Source organism: Anthonomus grandis, chromosome 15, assembly GCF_022605725.1.
Source record: "Anthonomus grandis grandis chromosome 15, icAntGran1.3, whole genome shotgun sequence".
NCBI lineage: Eukaryota > Metazoa > Arthropoda > Insecta > Coleoptera > Curculionidae > Anthonomus > Anthonomus grandis.
Genome location: NC_065560.1, coordinates 2055545 through 2073270, shown reverse-complemented (window position 1 = coordinate 2073270; position 17726 = coordinate 2055545). Strand labels below are relative to the sequence as shown.

At 38.9% G+C, this 17726-nt stretch overlaps 1 protein-coding gene across 4 annotated transcripts in view; it reads right to left on the bottom strand.

Moving 5' to 3' along the window:
- LOC126744858 (PHD finger protein rhinoceros) overlaps positions 1-17726 on the bottom strand; it is a 64295-nt gene that overhangs the window by 18194 nt on the left and 28375 nt on the right. For all 4 annotated transcript variants that reach the window (XM_050452419.1, XM_050452422.1, XM_050452421.1 and 1 more), the window contains exons 6-7: positions 11526-14716; positions 859-3243 (exon numbers count right to left, since the gene is read on the bottom strand). In XM_050452419.1, the coding sequence (XP_050308376.1) occupies positions 859-3243; positions 11526-14716 (5576 nt within the window). The remainder of the gene's footprint in view (positions 1-858; positions 3244-11525; positions 14717-17726) is intronic.

Genomic DNA, 17726 nt, shown 5'->3' with positions numbered 1-17726 from the left:
AGAAATCTATAATATTATATTAATAAAATATTTTATTTCCATAAAAATGCTTTGACAAAAATGCTGCCTTTTATTAGGACCTTCCTCTAACGAAGTCCGTTAAAAAAACACATAAATAGCTCATCAATGGTAATATTACTTATATTTAAACTCTATAATAATTAATAAAAATTTATCAGGTAAATATTTGTTGACGACGTCACTGGTAGAGAGTGCTTGTATCGGTGGCGTCAACAATGCGTTCGAGCGGCGTTGCGATGCCATTAACGTTTTCTCGTTGCTTCGTACTTTATTTTCATTTATTTAACGTATATTGACTTCGATATAGAGTATCTTATCAAATTTATTTTAAAAAAATGCTTGATATTTTATTAAAGGGGAGCAGTAGTATTGTTTTAAGTTTTCGGAAAAAACTGAAAACTTTTATGATATTATAAAGTGATTTTTGCCATTTCTCTATAAGCATTTGGCATCATTGGTATCAGAGATGTTGCAAGCAAACAAACCTGCCCATAGTTCCACGGCATGCTACTTCTAGCCTTTCAATGTTCTAAGGTTCTTGGTCTAGAAATGGACCTCGTTATTTAAATTAATAAAATCTTTTTTATAACGCATAAGAAGAAATTAATATCCTTGTTCCTAAATAAAAAACCGAAAATAACTGAAAATAATTTTATTACCTCAATAAAAAAAAAATTAACAAAGAAAAATATATAAATAAAACAAAATGATTGATACCTTAAAACAGAAAAAAACAGAGAACCACCCCAAAAGAAAAATGGCAACAATTCGACAGTCAAAAACATAAGTCTATTATAGTACAGCGGGGCGCAAAAATAAAAAAAAAGCGCCACTTACCGACTGAATTCTTCGTGGAGGTGCCCGGAGACGGCAACGTGGCGCCCTCGCTACCAAGAACCGGGGACGGCAACACCGTTTCCGCAGTAGCGGACGGTTGCGAAGGCGGCTGTTGCTGTTGCTGCTGCTGCACCACCTCTTCGACAGGAACACTAGGCAGATTCACCATGGCCGCCGTCAAAGCCATATTGTGTTGCGAGGAAGTGAACGCGGCCGAATACGGAACCGAATCTTCCGCCGCCGGTTTCGTCATCGAGGACACGGCCGCGGGAAACGGGGCGCCGAACGCCGGCGGAAACACGCCCGTAGACGCGACCGACGACCCCGGGAACGAGATCTGCGTATTTAAGGTGGTCGTAGGCGGAAACAGACTGACCGTGGCAAAGGAGGGATCTTGAAACTGGCCCAAGTTGTCCAGGTGGTTCCCCGAATAAGGCATGAACGGGGCCATATCTTCTAAGTTGCCGCCGCCGATTCGAATGTCTTGCTGAGGCATCTTGGGGGTGTCGTCTTCCTCCCCCCGTTTCGAACTGGAACCGGAACTGGAACTGACCGATGACCGTCGGCTGGGCATTATGGCGCTGTCCGCCCATTTCGCTTGCGGATGTATATCCGGATAAGGAGAGGGACTGGGCATACATTCCAAGGGCAGAGGGGTCTGCGAGATTCTCGGATCCGTCGAGGGAGTCAACGAGCGCTCCTTTAAAGACTTGGGCAAAGAGGAATGTGTTAAACCGGCGGGTTCTTGACCGAGTTCTTTCTGGTACTGGGCCAAGGCGTCGTTGGCATAAGGGAACTGATGGGCGGTACTCGGAGGTACCCAACGTTCGTCCCCCTGCAACGGGGCCGGATGGATCATCTCGTCCGGTGGTTGCAGAAACATGTTTTTAGTACTGTCCATCACGCAGTTCGGCAGGGCGAATTGCTGACCGAACGAAGTGGTCTTGACGATGTCATCCGCGAAGTCGGCTAAGGTGCAAGTCGGCAGTGCCGTCGGTGGTACGATGTTATTGGGTACAACTTGCTCCATGTTGTCTCCCTTATCGAATTCTGCCGCGTCGCTTGTGGTGGTGTCGTCCGTGTCGCCGCCGGTTGACTTTTTATTCAGGCCCATACGAAGTTTTTCTATCAAATTTAAGGTTTCCCTGGCGCTGTCCTCTTTGGTGTCTTCCTTGACAGACGCCACCACGGTTTCTTTCACGGGTTCGTCCCTTTGTAAACCAAAACTGTCGTCGAATTGCACCAGGTCCAATAGGTCCGTCTCTTTTGATTGCTGGGGCGGTGAAAATATCGATTTCGACTCCAAGGCTTCCAATGATTTAGTCGCGTTAGTCGTTTCCCGATCATACTCGGTCACTTCCGGTTTGGTCACTTCAAGGTTTTGCTCCTTCAGCTTCTGCGATTGAAGGTGGTCGTCGACGATTTTATCGGCGGTGGAAATTTCGTCGGTTACCTTCAAGTGTTTGTTGTTCACAGATTTGTTGTTGATGTTTTCTTTGGATTCGCTGCTGGATAAAAGCGTGTCCGCGTGCGCACTTTCCGCGAAGAAATCCTCACGTTTTGCACTTCTGTTGTCCGAATCGTGTCTGGAGGGCAACACTTCATCCGCTCCCTCCACCGGCTGGATATTAACCTTATTATTCAAAACCTCTTCTAAATCTTTTGAAGGTGCCTCATGACTCGACGAATTAAACGTTATCGACTTATTATTTTCTAGCACGGGTTCGGCTTCTTGTTTGTCCATAGACTTTGACCGCCTCGAATGATTCCGATCTGCAGTGATTTTCCTATTTTCTTCTTTATATTCCTTCTTGGGTAATTCAATGACCTCCGGAAGTGGTTTCTTTTTAAGTTTCTCCACAACCGGCACGGGTTCTTCGGCACCGCTCTTATTCTTCTTCTCGATTTGCTCTTTAAGTTCTTTATTGGGCGATTTAATAAGAGGCTCAGCCCCCTCCACTGATCGTCTATTATTTTTCACTCTCTCCTGATGTCTCTTCTCCTTATCCGAGTTTGACATGGCACTCGCCCGAAACAGTTTGTCCAGAGCGGATTTCGACTTGTTCACTCCCTCCTTCTCCTTGTCGGCTTTCCGTTCCATAATCTCCTGCTCCAGATCCCGTTCCGGGGTTCGTTTCTCCTTCTTTAACTTCGCGTCCGTTTTACCGAGCGCAGCGCGTTGCTCGACGGCGTTTGGCTCTTTATCACGTCTATTAGGGGTATGTGGAGGACTAACGTCGGGTTTTCTCTTGACAGCGGCGCGTTCTCCTTCCACACCGACAGGTTGGTCATCAGGCAGATCTCTTGGCCGGACATCAGCATCTCCGACCCGATCACTGGTCTGGTATGATGACCGGGGTGGTCTTCCTCGTGCTCTTCCTCGACCTACGTTAAGAAAATTAATATTAGACGCTTAGAATTGACTTCATAGTCTGCAGTTGTTGTTCTATTCATAATATCAAAAAAACATTAAGAAAAAATTTCTCAAGTACGGTTGTGTTGATTATTCTCCGTATAAAATCACGAATATTCCAGTACAAAGTGAAGTTATTTTGGTGTAAGTTGCCACCCAAATTAGTAGTGGCTTCTTGTTAGTGTTTTTCATATTTTGCATGCGGGAAATCCCTTTAATTATACGTCAATTGTTAAAGTAAGTTAAACAAAGGGTATTCATTCCAAGCATACACGCAAATTTGCGAAATTCTTTTTTGATTGGCATAGTATTCCTGAACAAATAAAATGAGCTCCGAGGATCTGACAAACAAACAACTTCTAGATTTGCTTACACAAGATATGCAGACTTTGAAAGCTGAAATTATCCAAGATTTGGGAACAAAGTTAAACGAAACAATACAAACTGTAAAAAATCTCGAAACTGAGAACAAAATTCTTAAAAAGTGTATTGAGCAATTGGAATATGAGTCACGATCAAATAATCTAATACTATTTGGCATACAGGAAACCATTAACGAAAATCTAAAATCTGTGGTTAGTGACTTCTCATCCTCCCTACTTCAAGTTAGTATTGGCTCTCAAGATATCGATGAGGCATATCGCATTGGACAGAAGGCAAGTGATAAGATCAGACCAATTTTAATTAAATTTCTAGCCAGCCATGTTGCCCGTGATGCACGGAAAAATGCTTATAAATTAAAAGATAGTCAATACGCCCTCTCGGAAGACTTGCCTAACGAACTCCTTCAACTGAAAAAGAAATTACTTTTCTATAAAAAATCAGCACAGAGTCAGGGACATTCAGTAAAACTAAGAAAAGATCATTTAGTAATAGATAACAAAAACTGGTATTTAGATGACCTGCTAAAACTCGCACCACAAACTCCTGGAACATCAAGTAGCAGCGAATCCCTTAACTCAACACTTGTGAATAGTAGACCCACTTTTCCTATCACATCTTCAGACGGAAATAATGCTCCGGTCCAACAGCTATTACCCCCGCCTAAACCAGTAAATAAGAGATACAACTTTCGTTCAAAAAACTAAAGCAGCCCAACAGGTTTGAGAATAACACACCAACACCAACATGTTATTATCAGAATGTACGTGGACTTAAAACGAAATTCGACACTTTTTTTTTTTCTTCAATAAGTGATTGTGAATACGACCTTGTAGCATTAACAGAGACTTGGCTTAGTGAGGACATAAATTGCTGCGAACTGTTCCCAGCAGAATACGAGGTGCGGAGAAAAGATCGCGATTTCCGTCGCGTAAATCTGAGTCGTGGAGGTGGAGTACTATTGGCAGTTAAAAATCCCATTACTTGTTTAACAGTTGATACTTCACATATCTCAGATCTATTTTCGAATATAGACTTTCTTGTTTGTAAATGTTCGATTTCTTATAAATCATTGTTTGTTCTTGTTCTATATGTGCCACCTTCAGTGTGAGATGAAACAGACGATGATTTTGAACTTTTTTTTGAAACATTGTTACAAATTGATATATGTGACCAGTTCCTTATTGTGGGTGATTTTAATGTACCTAGGTATATTAATGATGTGTGCGATAGAAAATCCGTTGCTGTTAATGCTTTTTTGCAATATTTTGAACTTAAACAATGTAATAATGTTCTAAACCAATCAAATAGGTTATTGGATTTAGTTTGTTGCAACTTTGAATGCCAAGTCGCAAGGGATAATTTACCTTTAGTAGCTGAGGACGTATACCATCCAGCTCTGGTCATTAATGATATGAGTTTGTGTAAAGCTAATGTAGCATTTAAGGAACGTACTAATCAAAAATCATTTAACTTTAAAAAAGCAAATTTTGCTACTCTTTATAATGATATATTTAACACCAATTGGAATTTTCTAAACAATATTGGTGATGTTAATCTAGCGATAAAAGAATATAACGACACACTCTTTAAAATTTTTGATAAACACGTTCCCCTACGCGTAATTTACAAACACCAATATCCATGTTGGTATACCAGCGAAATTATTAAAAATATTAAATATAAAGCTAAGATGCACAAAAAATTTAAGTTGACGAATATATTGTTTTACAGAGAGGAGTTTTGTAGGATCAGAACGGTAGTGAAAATGCTACTAAAAACAGCCTATAAGTCTCATATAACAAGTTCTGAGGAAAATATTTTAACTGACTCTAGTCGTTTTTGGAACTTTGTTCATAATAAAAATAGGATGTCAACTGTTCCAGGCATCATGCGTTATAAGGACAGGAACCTCAATAATCCCCAAGAAATAGTCGACAGTTTTGCACATTATTTTAATTATGTTTTTCTACAGACCAATTTCTATCTTGTGTAACTTTTCAAAGGTCTTTGAGAAAATACTTTATTCACGAATCCAGTTTTTTGTCTCTAATAAATTGTCTCTACATCAGCATGGCTTTTTACCGGGAAGGTCCACTGTTACAAACTTAACAATTGTCACTCAATTTATTGCGAATGCCTTGGATAGCCAGAGCCAAGTTGATGTAATTTATCTAGATTTTTCAAAGGCTTTTGATCGCTTGGATCATAATATACTTTTAAATAAACTTCATAGTTTTGGTTTTCTATCGGATTCCTTGATCCTTTTTAAGAGCTACCTCTTAAATAGAAAGCAATATGTCTGTCAACGGGGTTTCTGTTCCTATAAATATACTGCGTCATCGGGGGTTCCCCAAGGGTCAAATTTAGGTCCATTATTCTTTCTCTTATTTATCAATGACTTAAGTGATCAACTAGATTAACAAAAGCTCTTATTTGCTGATGATCTAAAAATCTATTCTTCTGTAACCAATACTACTGATTGCATGTCTTTGCAGAACGATTTGAGGTGTGTAAGTCTGTGGTGTGATGAAAACAGGTTAAATCTAAATGTGTCTAAGTGTAAGGTGGTGTCCTTTTCTAGAAGGAAAAATGTAATCGAATTCGATTACACCCTTTCCACAAAACTTACTCGATGTTCATCAATCAGTGATTTGGGTGTGGTGTTTGATAATAAGCTTACCTTTGAGAACCAGATAGATAATATATCAAACAGTGCTAGTAGAGTCTTTGGATTTATTGTGCGAAACTGTCGGGGTTTCAGTAACATAGAAGCCTTAAAAAACTTATATTTTGCTCTTTTACGTTCTAAATTGGAATATGCTTCTATAGTGTGGAACCCTTACTACCAGGTTCATAAATATTCTATCGAAAAAATACAGAGAAAATTTTTAAAGTATCTTTCCTTTAAGGCTGACGGATTTTATCCTCCTCAGGGAATCTCTTACGAAACTCTACTAACTCGCTTTTCCGTGGAACCTCTTGAAATTAGAAAAAATAGATCGTCGGTCTTGTTGGTGCATAAGATATTGCATGGGAAAGTTGATTGTCCTGAGCTACTAGAGAATCTAAATTTTTCTGTGCCGCGTCTCAACTCAAGAAACACAAACTTATTTTATTGCCCAGGGGCCAGGACAAATGTAATGTTAAGTTCACCCTTATACGTAATGTCAGACAATTCAAACAAAATAACGCCATTCTGTGATCTATTTGTTTGCTCACGTAATAATTTAATTAAAGTTTTTACAGAGTTGTTTACTACTTCTTAATGAACTTATATTCGCGACTTGGTATTCTAAAGTTTACGTATCGCATCTGTTATGGTACTCTATTTAGTATGCTTAGCTGATTTATATTTCGGGTTGAAATGATATTTTTGTTTTTTTTTTCTTTTTTTCTCTTAAAATAATTTTTTAGGTACTTATAAGCTATTTAGACTTAGTTTATCTTTATATTTTGAACATTTATAATGACATATATATAGGTATGTAAATTATATTGCCCATTAAATGGATATACTGTTGGGCTGTACTGCTTTAAATAAATAAAATAAAATAAATAAATAAATATCAATATTCAGGTCTCCTGTCCATATGCAAAGATCACAGAGTCTTGTAACATTTCAGGCAAAATATATCATAAAGAGAAGATAGATTTTTAAAGGAAACACCATAAACGGTGGCCGATAAATAACTCCTATGACTATGGAGAGTTTATTTACTTTTAGTTGTACCCAAAGTGTATCAATTTCATTTTGCAGTTGCTGGATCTCAATAAAATTGCTCCTCACATAAAGACCATAAGTCTATTTTCTTCTTCTTTTTAATTTTTGAGTGTGTGAGACCCAGCCTCTGGACGTGGCATTTTTCCGGCCTCTTAAAACAGCTTGGCGACAGATCCTTGAAAAATGGAAAATGGGGGCTGGTTCAAAGCATTGCACGGTTCCAAAAAACAGATTCCCTGTCTTTCTAAATGACTTATCAAAGGCTATTGAGCCTAATGCTGGAAAAAACATCTGGGTTTAGAAAGTGTGGAATTTTTCCACTAGATAAGGATCAAGTCTTGGGACGCCTTCCGCAGCAAGATCTTGACGAGACAAATGATGAGAATCAGAACATTGAAGAAGGACTTAATAACTCTTTGGTAAACCTTCTAAGAACAATGAGATATGGCGATGGTCAAAATGTGAAGAGTCGACGTCGTAAAATTAAAGTTCCTGCTGGCAAAAGCGTTACAAGTGCAGATTTTAAAAGCACGTTGGATAAAGACGATCAAGAGGATAATGATTTGGAAAGACGTATGGAAACCTTAGATGAAGATTCAGACCCGAAAATGAATTTGCCCCTCAGTAATTTCATGCCAATAATGGCAAAAGCGCAAGATCATTTTTCAAGTGAAGACTCTGAAATGGAAAAAGATCAAGATCATTCTTCAGATGCAGACTCAGAAATGGACACTTCACTACCAAGTTTCACCGATAAGTTCGAGAATAAGTTGGATACAAATAATTCATCAGCATCAGTCTGCTTTGACGGTAAATTGTTCCGATGTGTTTCTCCTATTTCGCTTGATTTAATAGATAAAGGAACTTGGCTTCTGGTGTGTTTTCCAACAAAATATCGAAATAGACAAAGAAATAAATAATTTATCGGACAAGTCATTAATATTACAGAAAATGACATTGAAGCCACTTTCTTAAGAAGTCGCTCCACCAGGACTCATCAGGATATATTTATGGATTTCCAGAAGTTCCGGATGTTTCCACCTTTCATTTTAGCCAGATTGTTGGAGAGGTTTTCCCCGTTCATCACGAGATAGAAGCATCTACGTCAAGAAGAGACATTTTAAAATTTAATTTGCATCAAACTTGTTTAATTTAAATAATATGTTTAAACTTGTTACATTTCTATAGAAATAAATGTTTTTTTTGTAAAATGGTGTTTTTGTCAGTTTTTTTTTGTGTATTTATATTTTTTTATCAATTTAAAAATTTTTTCAGGTGTTCCTATTCGCCGTCGTGTGGGTAGAATAGCAAATTTGACCAATTTAAATGGCTGTTTCTATTCACCCCACATTAAGGGTGAATAGAAAAAGAGCGTTTTTATTTTTTTTGTGGAAAAACCTCTATTTAAAAAAATCTATTATGCGCTTTTTGATCTACAAGTCGAGACCTGTAGATTCCATATTTTTGTTGTCAAAAAGGTGATTACCATTTTAGCAACAGAGTAGGAAAGGTCCGAAAGTGTTTCTATTCGTTCTGAAAGTGTATATACAGGGTGTCCCGAAATTACATCGCAATATTTTACCAGCCACATCTTTGTCTAAAAATAAGACAAAAAGTCCATATACAGTATGGTTCAAAAGTGCATCGTTTTTAAGTTACAGGTGTTTTATGAATCATGTTAAAGATGGTTTTTTGTTAATATATCCGGAACGCCTAGTTGTAATCTTTTGAAATTTTTTACATTTACTATTGGTTTTATTAAAAATTGATATTGCAAACATTTTTGCCAAAATGTATACAGGGTCGTGTAAAATAAGTGGTCGGTAAAGTTTAAATTGTTAAAACTTTTTTCCTAGCAACTCCGTGATAATTTTGGTATTAGAATTGAAAAGAACAAACATTTTTACATAAAAAAGGTGCTCTTGTCTAATTTCGATAGGAGCTTCCGTTTTCGAATAAATTAGATGCAAAGAGAACGCGTAAGTTATTTTGGTAACAGTTAATAAAATTAAAAAGCATCTTAAAAATCCGTTGGGGATAAACATGACCTAAGACTATCACAAATACTTTATTTAAGATCAAAAATTGTTTTTCGAATTCAATTGTTTTTTTTTTATGTAATTGAATAGGTAAAAAAAAGGAACAATTAATTTATTACGTAAAAAAAAAACATAAAAACACCAAACAAAAAAGCACAAATTACAACAAATGTTCAAAGTGGTTTCCATTTTGGTGAAGACACAATCTTGCCCTACGCGTTATTGCGAAAATGGATTTCTCTTTATTTCATTAACAGCCCAATTAATCCTTTGCATCAGTTGTTCACGGGTATTTATCTCCACGGCATATACCAACTCATTTAAATGTCCCCATAAATAATAATCTAACGAAGTTAGATCTGGAGATCCAGGAGGCCAATTTATAGGACCACCTCGACCAATCCAACGTTCAGGAAAATGGTTGTTCATCCACTCACGCACATTGCGACCAAAATCCGTCTTGTTGAAAAATCATGTTTTGGCGTAAGATAAGAGGAACTTCTTCCAGAAGCTCCACAAGATTATTTTCCAGCATATGAAGATAATTCTCCGAAGTTAGCCGATTGGGTAATTCTATCGGGCCAATAAGTTGGTCCCCGATTAATCCCGCCTACAAATTTACCGAAAACCTTCTTTGAAAATTACTACGCCTTATGGCTCTTGGATTTTGATCTGCCCAAAAATGCATGTTAAATGACCCATTTCGTGTGAAAGTGGCTTCGTCCGTTCATAAAATGGAAGGAATTAAGTTTGGATTATTAATTACCCATTGACAAAATTGGATCCTCAACGGAAAATCGTCTGGTTCTAAATCTTGGACCCGCTGGTAATGAAACGGATGTAACCCTTGGGATCTTAGCATTCTTCCAATCTAATAAAAATTAAATTACTATCGTAACAATAAGTAATTTTTTTAATTAGTTACTATAGAGCCAGGGATATGTGTGGCTCTTGACACATTTCTTATACTTGCCCCCGGATTTTCTTCAAAAACATTTAAAACATTTTCTAAATTATAATCTTCTTGTGGTCTGCCTTGTCCACGAGCTCTTTGAAAACTTTCGTTATTACATAAATTTCGGTGAGTGTTTATAAAAACTTGACGATCTGAAACATGTCTTAGGGGAAATCTTCGGCGATACTCACCGACAGTCGCTAAAGAACTGCCATTACACAAACCATAAATAAAATGCATGTCAGCTAACTCTTGATTTGTAAATCTACCCATAATTTTTTAAAAATGAATCACAAAAAAGAACTAGTTTACTTTGCCAAAGCAAATTAAAAAAATGTGAAATGTCAACAAAACGTTAAACAAAATTAAACAAATAAACTAATTGTCAACAAATACAGCCAACTATTATTTTACAAGATGTTATTTGTAGTTACTTTTTGAAATACCAATTTATGATTTATTAATAATTGATTTTTTCGAAAACGGAAGCTCCTATCGAAATTAGACAAGAGCACCTTTTTTATGTAAAAATGTTTGTTCTTTTCAATTCTAATACCAAAATTATCACGGAGTTGCTAGAAAAAAAGTTTTAACAATTTAAATTTTACCGACCACTTATTTTACACGACCCTGTATACATTTTGGCAAAAATGGTTGCAATATCACTTTTTAATAAAACCAATAGTAAATGTTGAAAATTTCAAAAGATTACAACGAGGCGTTCCGGATACATTAACAAAAAACCATCTTTAACATGATTTATAAAACACCAGGTAACTTAAAAACGATGCACTTTTGAACCATACTATATATGGACTTTTTGTCTTATTTTTAGACAAAGATACGGCTGGTAAAATATTGCGATGTAATTTCGGGACACCCTGTATAATGGTATTGACCAGGTCATATTCTTCTTTTTTTTTCACAATTTCCCAAGTGGTTCCCCTGTATATAATGGTAGAGTCATCCGCGAAACATGTTATTTCACCAGATGATTGAAAATAGAATTAATGTATATAGAGTATTTTCTAAATTTATTTTTGCTTTAAGTGACTTAATAGCCAATAAAATAAGTAACTCATTAAAGACATATTATTATTATTATTATTACTATAATGACTGTACTATCTAAGGAAATCAAAAAAGGAGACTTACCTCTTCGCGATGGTTCCTCTCTTTTAGATGGCTGCCTCTTGTCGGCGCTCGGCTTACGTCCCCGTGGAGTAACTGGTGCTGCCGCTGACTGCTGATCAACTGATGATTCTGCTGCTGCTGTTGCGGCTCCGGCGGACTTCTTGACCGCAGGCGAGGTCGTTCCCGTTCCGTTAGACGCCTGAGGCGATTTTCTACGGGCCGGCGACACAGCGGCCCTTCTTCCGGCACCAGCCGGGGAGGACTTTCGGGCCGATTTTTTAGCAACGACTGGCGAATCGGCCACCGGTTTTCGAGCCGGAGCAGGGGAGGCGGACTTTCCGGTCGACTTTTTAACGGACCCGCGCGATGATGACTCGTCGCCACTCGTGTCGGTGCCCGTGGTGCTGCCGCCGCCGCCGCCGCTGTTGGAGGCTGACGAGGAAGAGGCCGCCCTCGGACGGGCTCCCTTGTCAAGAAAGGGCCAGTCCTCGGCACGACTACTCCGCCTCGTAGCAACTGCGGCAGTTGCGTTGCTCTCCGATCGCGGTGCTTGTTGTTGAGTGGTTTTCTTTTTGTCCAGGTCGCTTTCGCTGTCCGAAGTGGAGGTGCTGCCCGAGTCCGAGGACGTACTGGAAGACGTTGACGAACTGGTGGATGATTGCACGGAGGATTTCCGTTTCGATTGGATCTTGGCCGGTTCGGCGGCGTCTTTTTTCCGGTTGGCGTTGCCGGTCGCTTTATTAGCATCCGGGGAGTCCTTGGGTTTACACTCGCCGGGGGCAGAGGCCTGAGAGTTATCTGCTGCAGGGGCTTTACCCATTCCGCTCTTAATATGCTCGGCCGCCTTCTTGGCCGCTTGTCTTTGGGGCACGAACGCCAACAAATCGGCCTCTTTTTGCGCCTCGGCCTCTTTGCTTTGCTCAAGCTTTTTAACCGGTTCCGGCTCCTTGCTCTTCCGTTCTTCCTCTTTCGCATGGTGCGTTTTCCCGCTTTTCGGTTTGGCCACCTTCGGCTCCTTCCTCTCCTTATCTTTCTCCTCCGGTTTGCTTGCGTCCTCGCACGCGTTCGTCAGGAGATGTTGCTCCTTGGACCGGTTGGTTAACTTAAGGTTTTCCGAGGCCTTCTTGGCCGCTTGCCTCTGCGGCACGATGAGATCAGACGGCACGTAATCTTTTTTGGCGCCGTCCTCCAGTTTCGGTTTCTTCTTCAGTTGATCCGCGTTCGGTTTATTGGGGCTGCTCTTCGAGGAGCCGCCCGGCTTGGAGAACTCCTTCACCGCCGCCTTAGTTCTCAACTTGTTGGTGGACGATTTGTCGTCGTTCTTCATGGACACATCGGAACTCTCGCTATCCGAGTATATCGACGACATGAATTTTTGACTTTTAGTCGGTTTCATTGGCAACAGGTCGTCGCTTTCGCTTCCGGTGTCCCCGAGTTCTTTCGCGACTTGTCCTAAACGCGAACGAGATTCGTTCGGGGCCGGTTTCTCGTCCTCGCTGCTGCTCTCCACTTTGCCTTTGGATATTATGCGTCTTTTTCTGGTTTGTTTCTTAGGGGTGCCTCGCTTTTTGTTCGGCTTGTCTTCGTTTGAACTGGTGCGCACCTGGTTCTCTTTGTCATCTTTGGGTTTTTCATCGCTACTGCTCTCACTCGAGAGACTGCTTCCGTACAAACTGGCGCTGCGCCTCTTGGAAGACCCATTAAAGTACACTTTTTTATAAGGGTTGTTTTTCACGTCCCTAAACAGGCCGTTGACCTCGTTCGGTTTGGAATCCTCCAGGCCAGAATGCGACGGCGACTTCAGGCCAGCGATCCTGGCCAAAATCACGTCGAAGTCTGACGTGTGATCTTCGGCCTCGTCGTGTGAATACAAACGATCGTAAATCGAGGGTCCGTGATTGGCCTCGATGACCGCCTGAATCACGGTGGTGGGTAAAGTGTTTGATGACTCTAAGACGGCGGCTTGTTTATGGAAGGTCTGCTCGCGCATCCTAAAGAAACTTCTGCTCAATTTCTCCCTGCGGCTGACCATGTAGCATAAGTTGCGGACGCGTTCCAGGTCCTGACGCAGTTGCACGAACATTTTCATCTTTTCCAGGTCGGCTTGCTCCCGTTTATGCGACAACACGTCCACGTCTTCGGATTTCGGCGGGAGCAGCGGCTTGTTGTGCCCCGCACGTCTTTTCAGCTTCCAGTAGTTGTAAATGTACTGTAAGCCATCGCCGTCGACCTCAATATGCACCTTGATGTCTTTAACGGACACGTGCTTGAAGAACTCGGACTCGATTTCTTGAAGTCGCGCTGCTCGGGCCTGGTTTTTCTCCTCGTTGGTCATGTCTTTGCGTTTTTTCCTCTTGGTGTCGTCCTCCTCCGAACCGCCGGAGCACACGCTCTTTTCACTTTTCTTACTCGATTTACTATGCTTTTCGCAGTAGGACCTCAACTTCACTCCGTCATCCGCGTTTTCGTCTTCAATGATCGCGCGCATTTCCAACCCGTGTTTGAACGCGCAGGTAACATGATACGCCGTTTTGCACGTTTTCACCGAACACTGTATGCAAGCACCACGACGTTCCCGACACAACACGCAAATTAGGGCCCAACGACTAGCAGGGATGCTCGATATCTTAGTGATCGGCTCCATTTTTTCCACGCACCCGATGCTCACTTCGGGAATCCACAAGGAACAAGAGACATGAGCCCACTTTTGCCCCGTACGAGTCGACTTCATCGCACCCCCTTTGTTAGGGCACAACATACAGTCGGGACGTTTTCTCAAGTTACAAGTGCAACACAACCATTGTCCCTCGGGAATCTTCGTGATGCCGTAGCAAGCCTGATGCACGCATATGTTACAGCTGTCGCAAAACACCATCTCGTTGCCGTCTTCCGAGTCGGGGCTACGACACACGTCGCAGATGACGTTCTCGTCGTATTCGATGCCAAGGCCCTCCTCGTTCTTCAGAATCGATTGGATTTTCTCCCAGCAGCATAACTCGAGCCGTTCGATCACCCGCTCGAGTTGGTCCTCGTAAATCGGGCCTAAACCGCAAGAGGCGCGTTCCGCGTTTAATATTTTAAGCCACGAAACGTCGGACTCGTCCAGGTCGTAGGAGCAAGCGGCTTCCGCTTGCGCCGGCGCATTTGAAAACACGTGAGTCTCCACGTCGAAGTTGTCGTCCTTGTTTATCCGGATGTACTTGTTTTTCGGTCTGAAATGTAACGGTGTTGTGGTAAAAACGGTTATAAGAGGAATGGGGCTGTGTTGCTAGTACGAAATAATCAAACCAGGACAAAACTGAAGCAACTTATGAAAAACCGATTAGTTAATCCATATTTTCGTATTAAAATACAGGGTTTCCATCTATAACCTGACACATTTTAACTGCTTATAAGTCGAGAACGGAAAATGACAACATTGTGCGGTTTTCACAGAACTTTTTTAAGGGTTTTTTTAAGGAGGATAGGAGGAAAAAATTGATGATTTTTAAAGGCCGATTTCTCAAAAATTTTAAAAAATGTAACACCCTGTACTTTTTAATTTCACATGAAAGCCTGTTAAATCCCCTTGCCGAAAATGTATAAATTGTCTTAAATTCATTAATTTTTTTTACAGAGCCAATTTTAGTAAATGACACCTTTTTGAACATTTTCCTACAATAAATACCTATTAAACAACATTCTCGGTATCAAGTGACAACAATAACAATTGTAGCTTGTCAAGGAGACTGTGAGTTGCACAATTTGTTTTGTGGGTTTCAACTACTATCAAATCTTTTTAACGTCATTCGTTGGGCAGTTCCAATAATTTGATTTTTATATGTATTTTTGCATTTTTTAAAGATTTTGAAAGGTTTAAATATGTTTACCACCCGGGAAAAGGCACGTTGCGTGTTATTATTTAGTGAATGCAAATCAGTTACGCAGACGAGAAGAAGATTTAGGCTGATTTTTGAAAGGGCTCCACCTTCACACAATTCTATACTTCGTTGGGTACGCCAATTTTCCCAGGAGGGAACAGTTAAAAGAAAAGTCAGAACAAACCTAAATGCACAAGATAATCTGTTGGATGATATTTAGCTGGTAAAAGAAGTGTTGTCCTTAAACAATAACCAAATATCTATTAGGAAGATAGCTCAAACGACAAATATGTCAAAAAAATAAAGTTTAAACCCTACAAAATTCAAATTTTCCAAAAAATAGAAAATCGCGCCCTTGAAAAAAGATAATTAATGTGCGAAACACTACTAGATCTTTTTAGAAATGAGCCGGATACCAATTTAATAATGTCCGATGAGGCAACATTTCACATCAGTGGTCGAGTAAATAAACATACTGCCGAATTTGGGGAGATGAAAATCCTCGAGTGTATAACGAATTTGAAAGAGATTTTCCTAAGCTGAACATTTGGTGTGCAGTATCGAAATCTAAAATTTATGGACCAGCAAGCAACAATGAATTACAACAATTACACTGATATGTTGGAAGTATTTTTTTATCCTCGACTTCAGCAGGATGGAATTTTAGATACGGGCTACTTCCAGCAAGACGGTGCACCACCACACTTCTCCAGGGTCGCAAGGGATTCCTTAGATATTACTTTTGGAAACAGATGGATCAGCACCTTATTCTCCCGATCTAACCAATCCAGATTTTTGTATATGGGGATATATAAAAGACCGTTGCTACAATCCAACCCCAAGAAATTTGGATGAACTGCGCAACAACATTTAGTAAACGTTTTCAACTAAATTACACCGCGAATTTGTGTTCCGAGCAACATGGGGGTCATATTTAGCAGCTAATTTATTATAAGTTAAAACTAATTTCTTCAACTGTTTATTGTTAAAATTGTTGTAAATTGTTGTAATTTAATACATAGAATAAATACTTTTTATAGGCATGGCAATAGCGCAAATTATTTAATTATGATCATGCTAAAGCGATACATAGGCAATTACCAGAAAATGTTCATCAATCACCGAATGGTGTCAAAAAAGTGTCATTTACTAAAATTGGCTGTGTAAAAAACAATAACGAATTTAAGACAATTTATACATTTTCGGAAAGGGGATTTAACAGGCTTTCATGTGAAATTAAAAAGTACAGGGTGTTACATTTAAAATTTTTGAGAAATCGACCTTTGAAAATTATCAATTTTTTTCCTCCTATTTCAGGTCAATTTTGAAACCCGGCAACACTGTCAAAAAAAACTTTAAAAATATTGATGAAGTTTTGTGAAAACCGCACAATGTTGTCATTTTTCGTTCTCGACTTACAAGCAGTTGAAATGTGTCAGTTTATAAATAGTATATTTAATTTTAAATACACTATCGGACAAAAGTAGAGAAACATTTACTTTTATGGTAATAAATCTTTAAAATTTAACAAACTTATAAAACTATTTGTTGAACTATATGAATTTCTCAACTCAATAAATTGTATTTTTTTTTAAACTTAATAACTTATCTTAAAGATAATGAATTTTCACTTATTTGCGATAAAACATGACACATTCATTTACTCGAAAACCTTAAGGTTAAGTAAAAAAAGTATAGATACAAAAACTATAGGTTTTTTATCACTTGTATATTTCTTAAAAAGCATTTTTTTGCGGGCAATTATTTTCTGCAAAAAAACACTTTTTGATAAATTCTACCCTTAGCCCCCCACCCACCCCACACAATTTATCAGTAAAAAATTCTTTTCAAAAATCATTGTTTTCCAAAATGATACCCATGAATAATGTTGGTTTTGTCGTTAATATTTAATATATACACAGTTTGTTTATTTAAATTTGATATAATTATTTATATGTATATTAATAAATATTTAATACAAAAACAGTGCCATTAGATTGGATATTATGGACGAAAAACGGTGATTTTTCAAAAGAATTTCTTACTGGGCAAATATTTAGGGTGGGTGGGGGGTAAGGATTTGTGATGATAAAAAACAATGTTTTTGCAGAAAATATATATTCAATACAATAATTCCACAACACTGTTTATTTAAATTTAATATAATTTTATACACAAATATTTAGTATAAAAACAGCGTTATTAGATTGGATAATATGGCTGCAAAACAGTGATTTTTCTGAAGAATTTCATCAAATATTTGAGGTGTAGTAATCAAGTTCATTTATTTATTTGGCACACATTACAAACAGCAGTGAACTAGTAATTACAAGTAATGGCATAAAAATATAATTAATTCAGT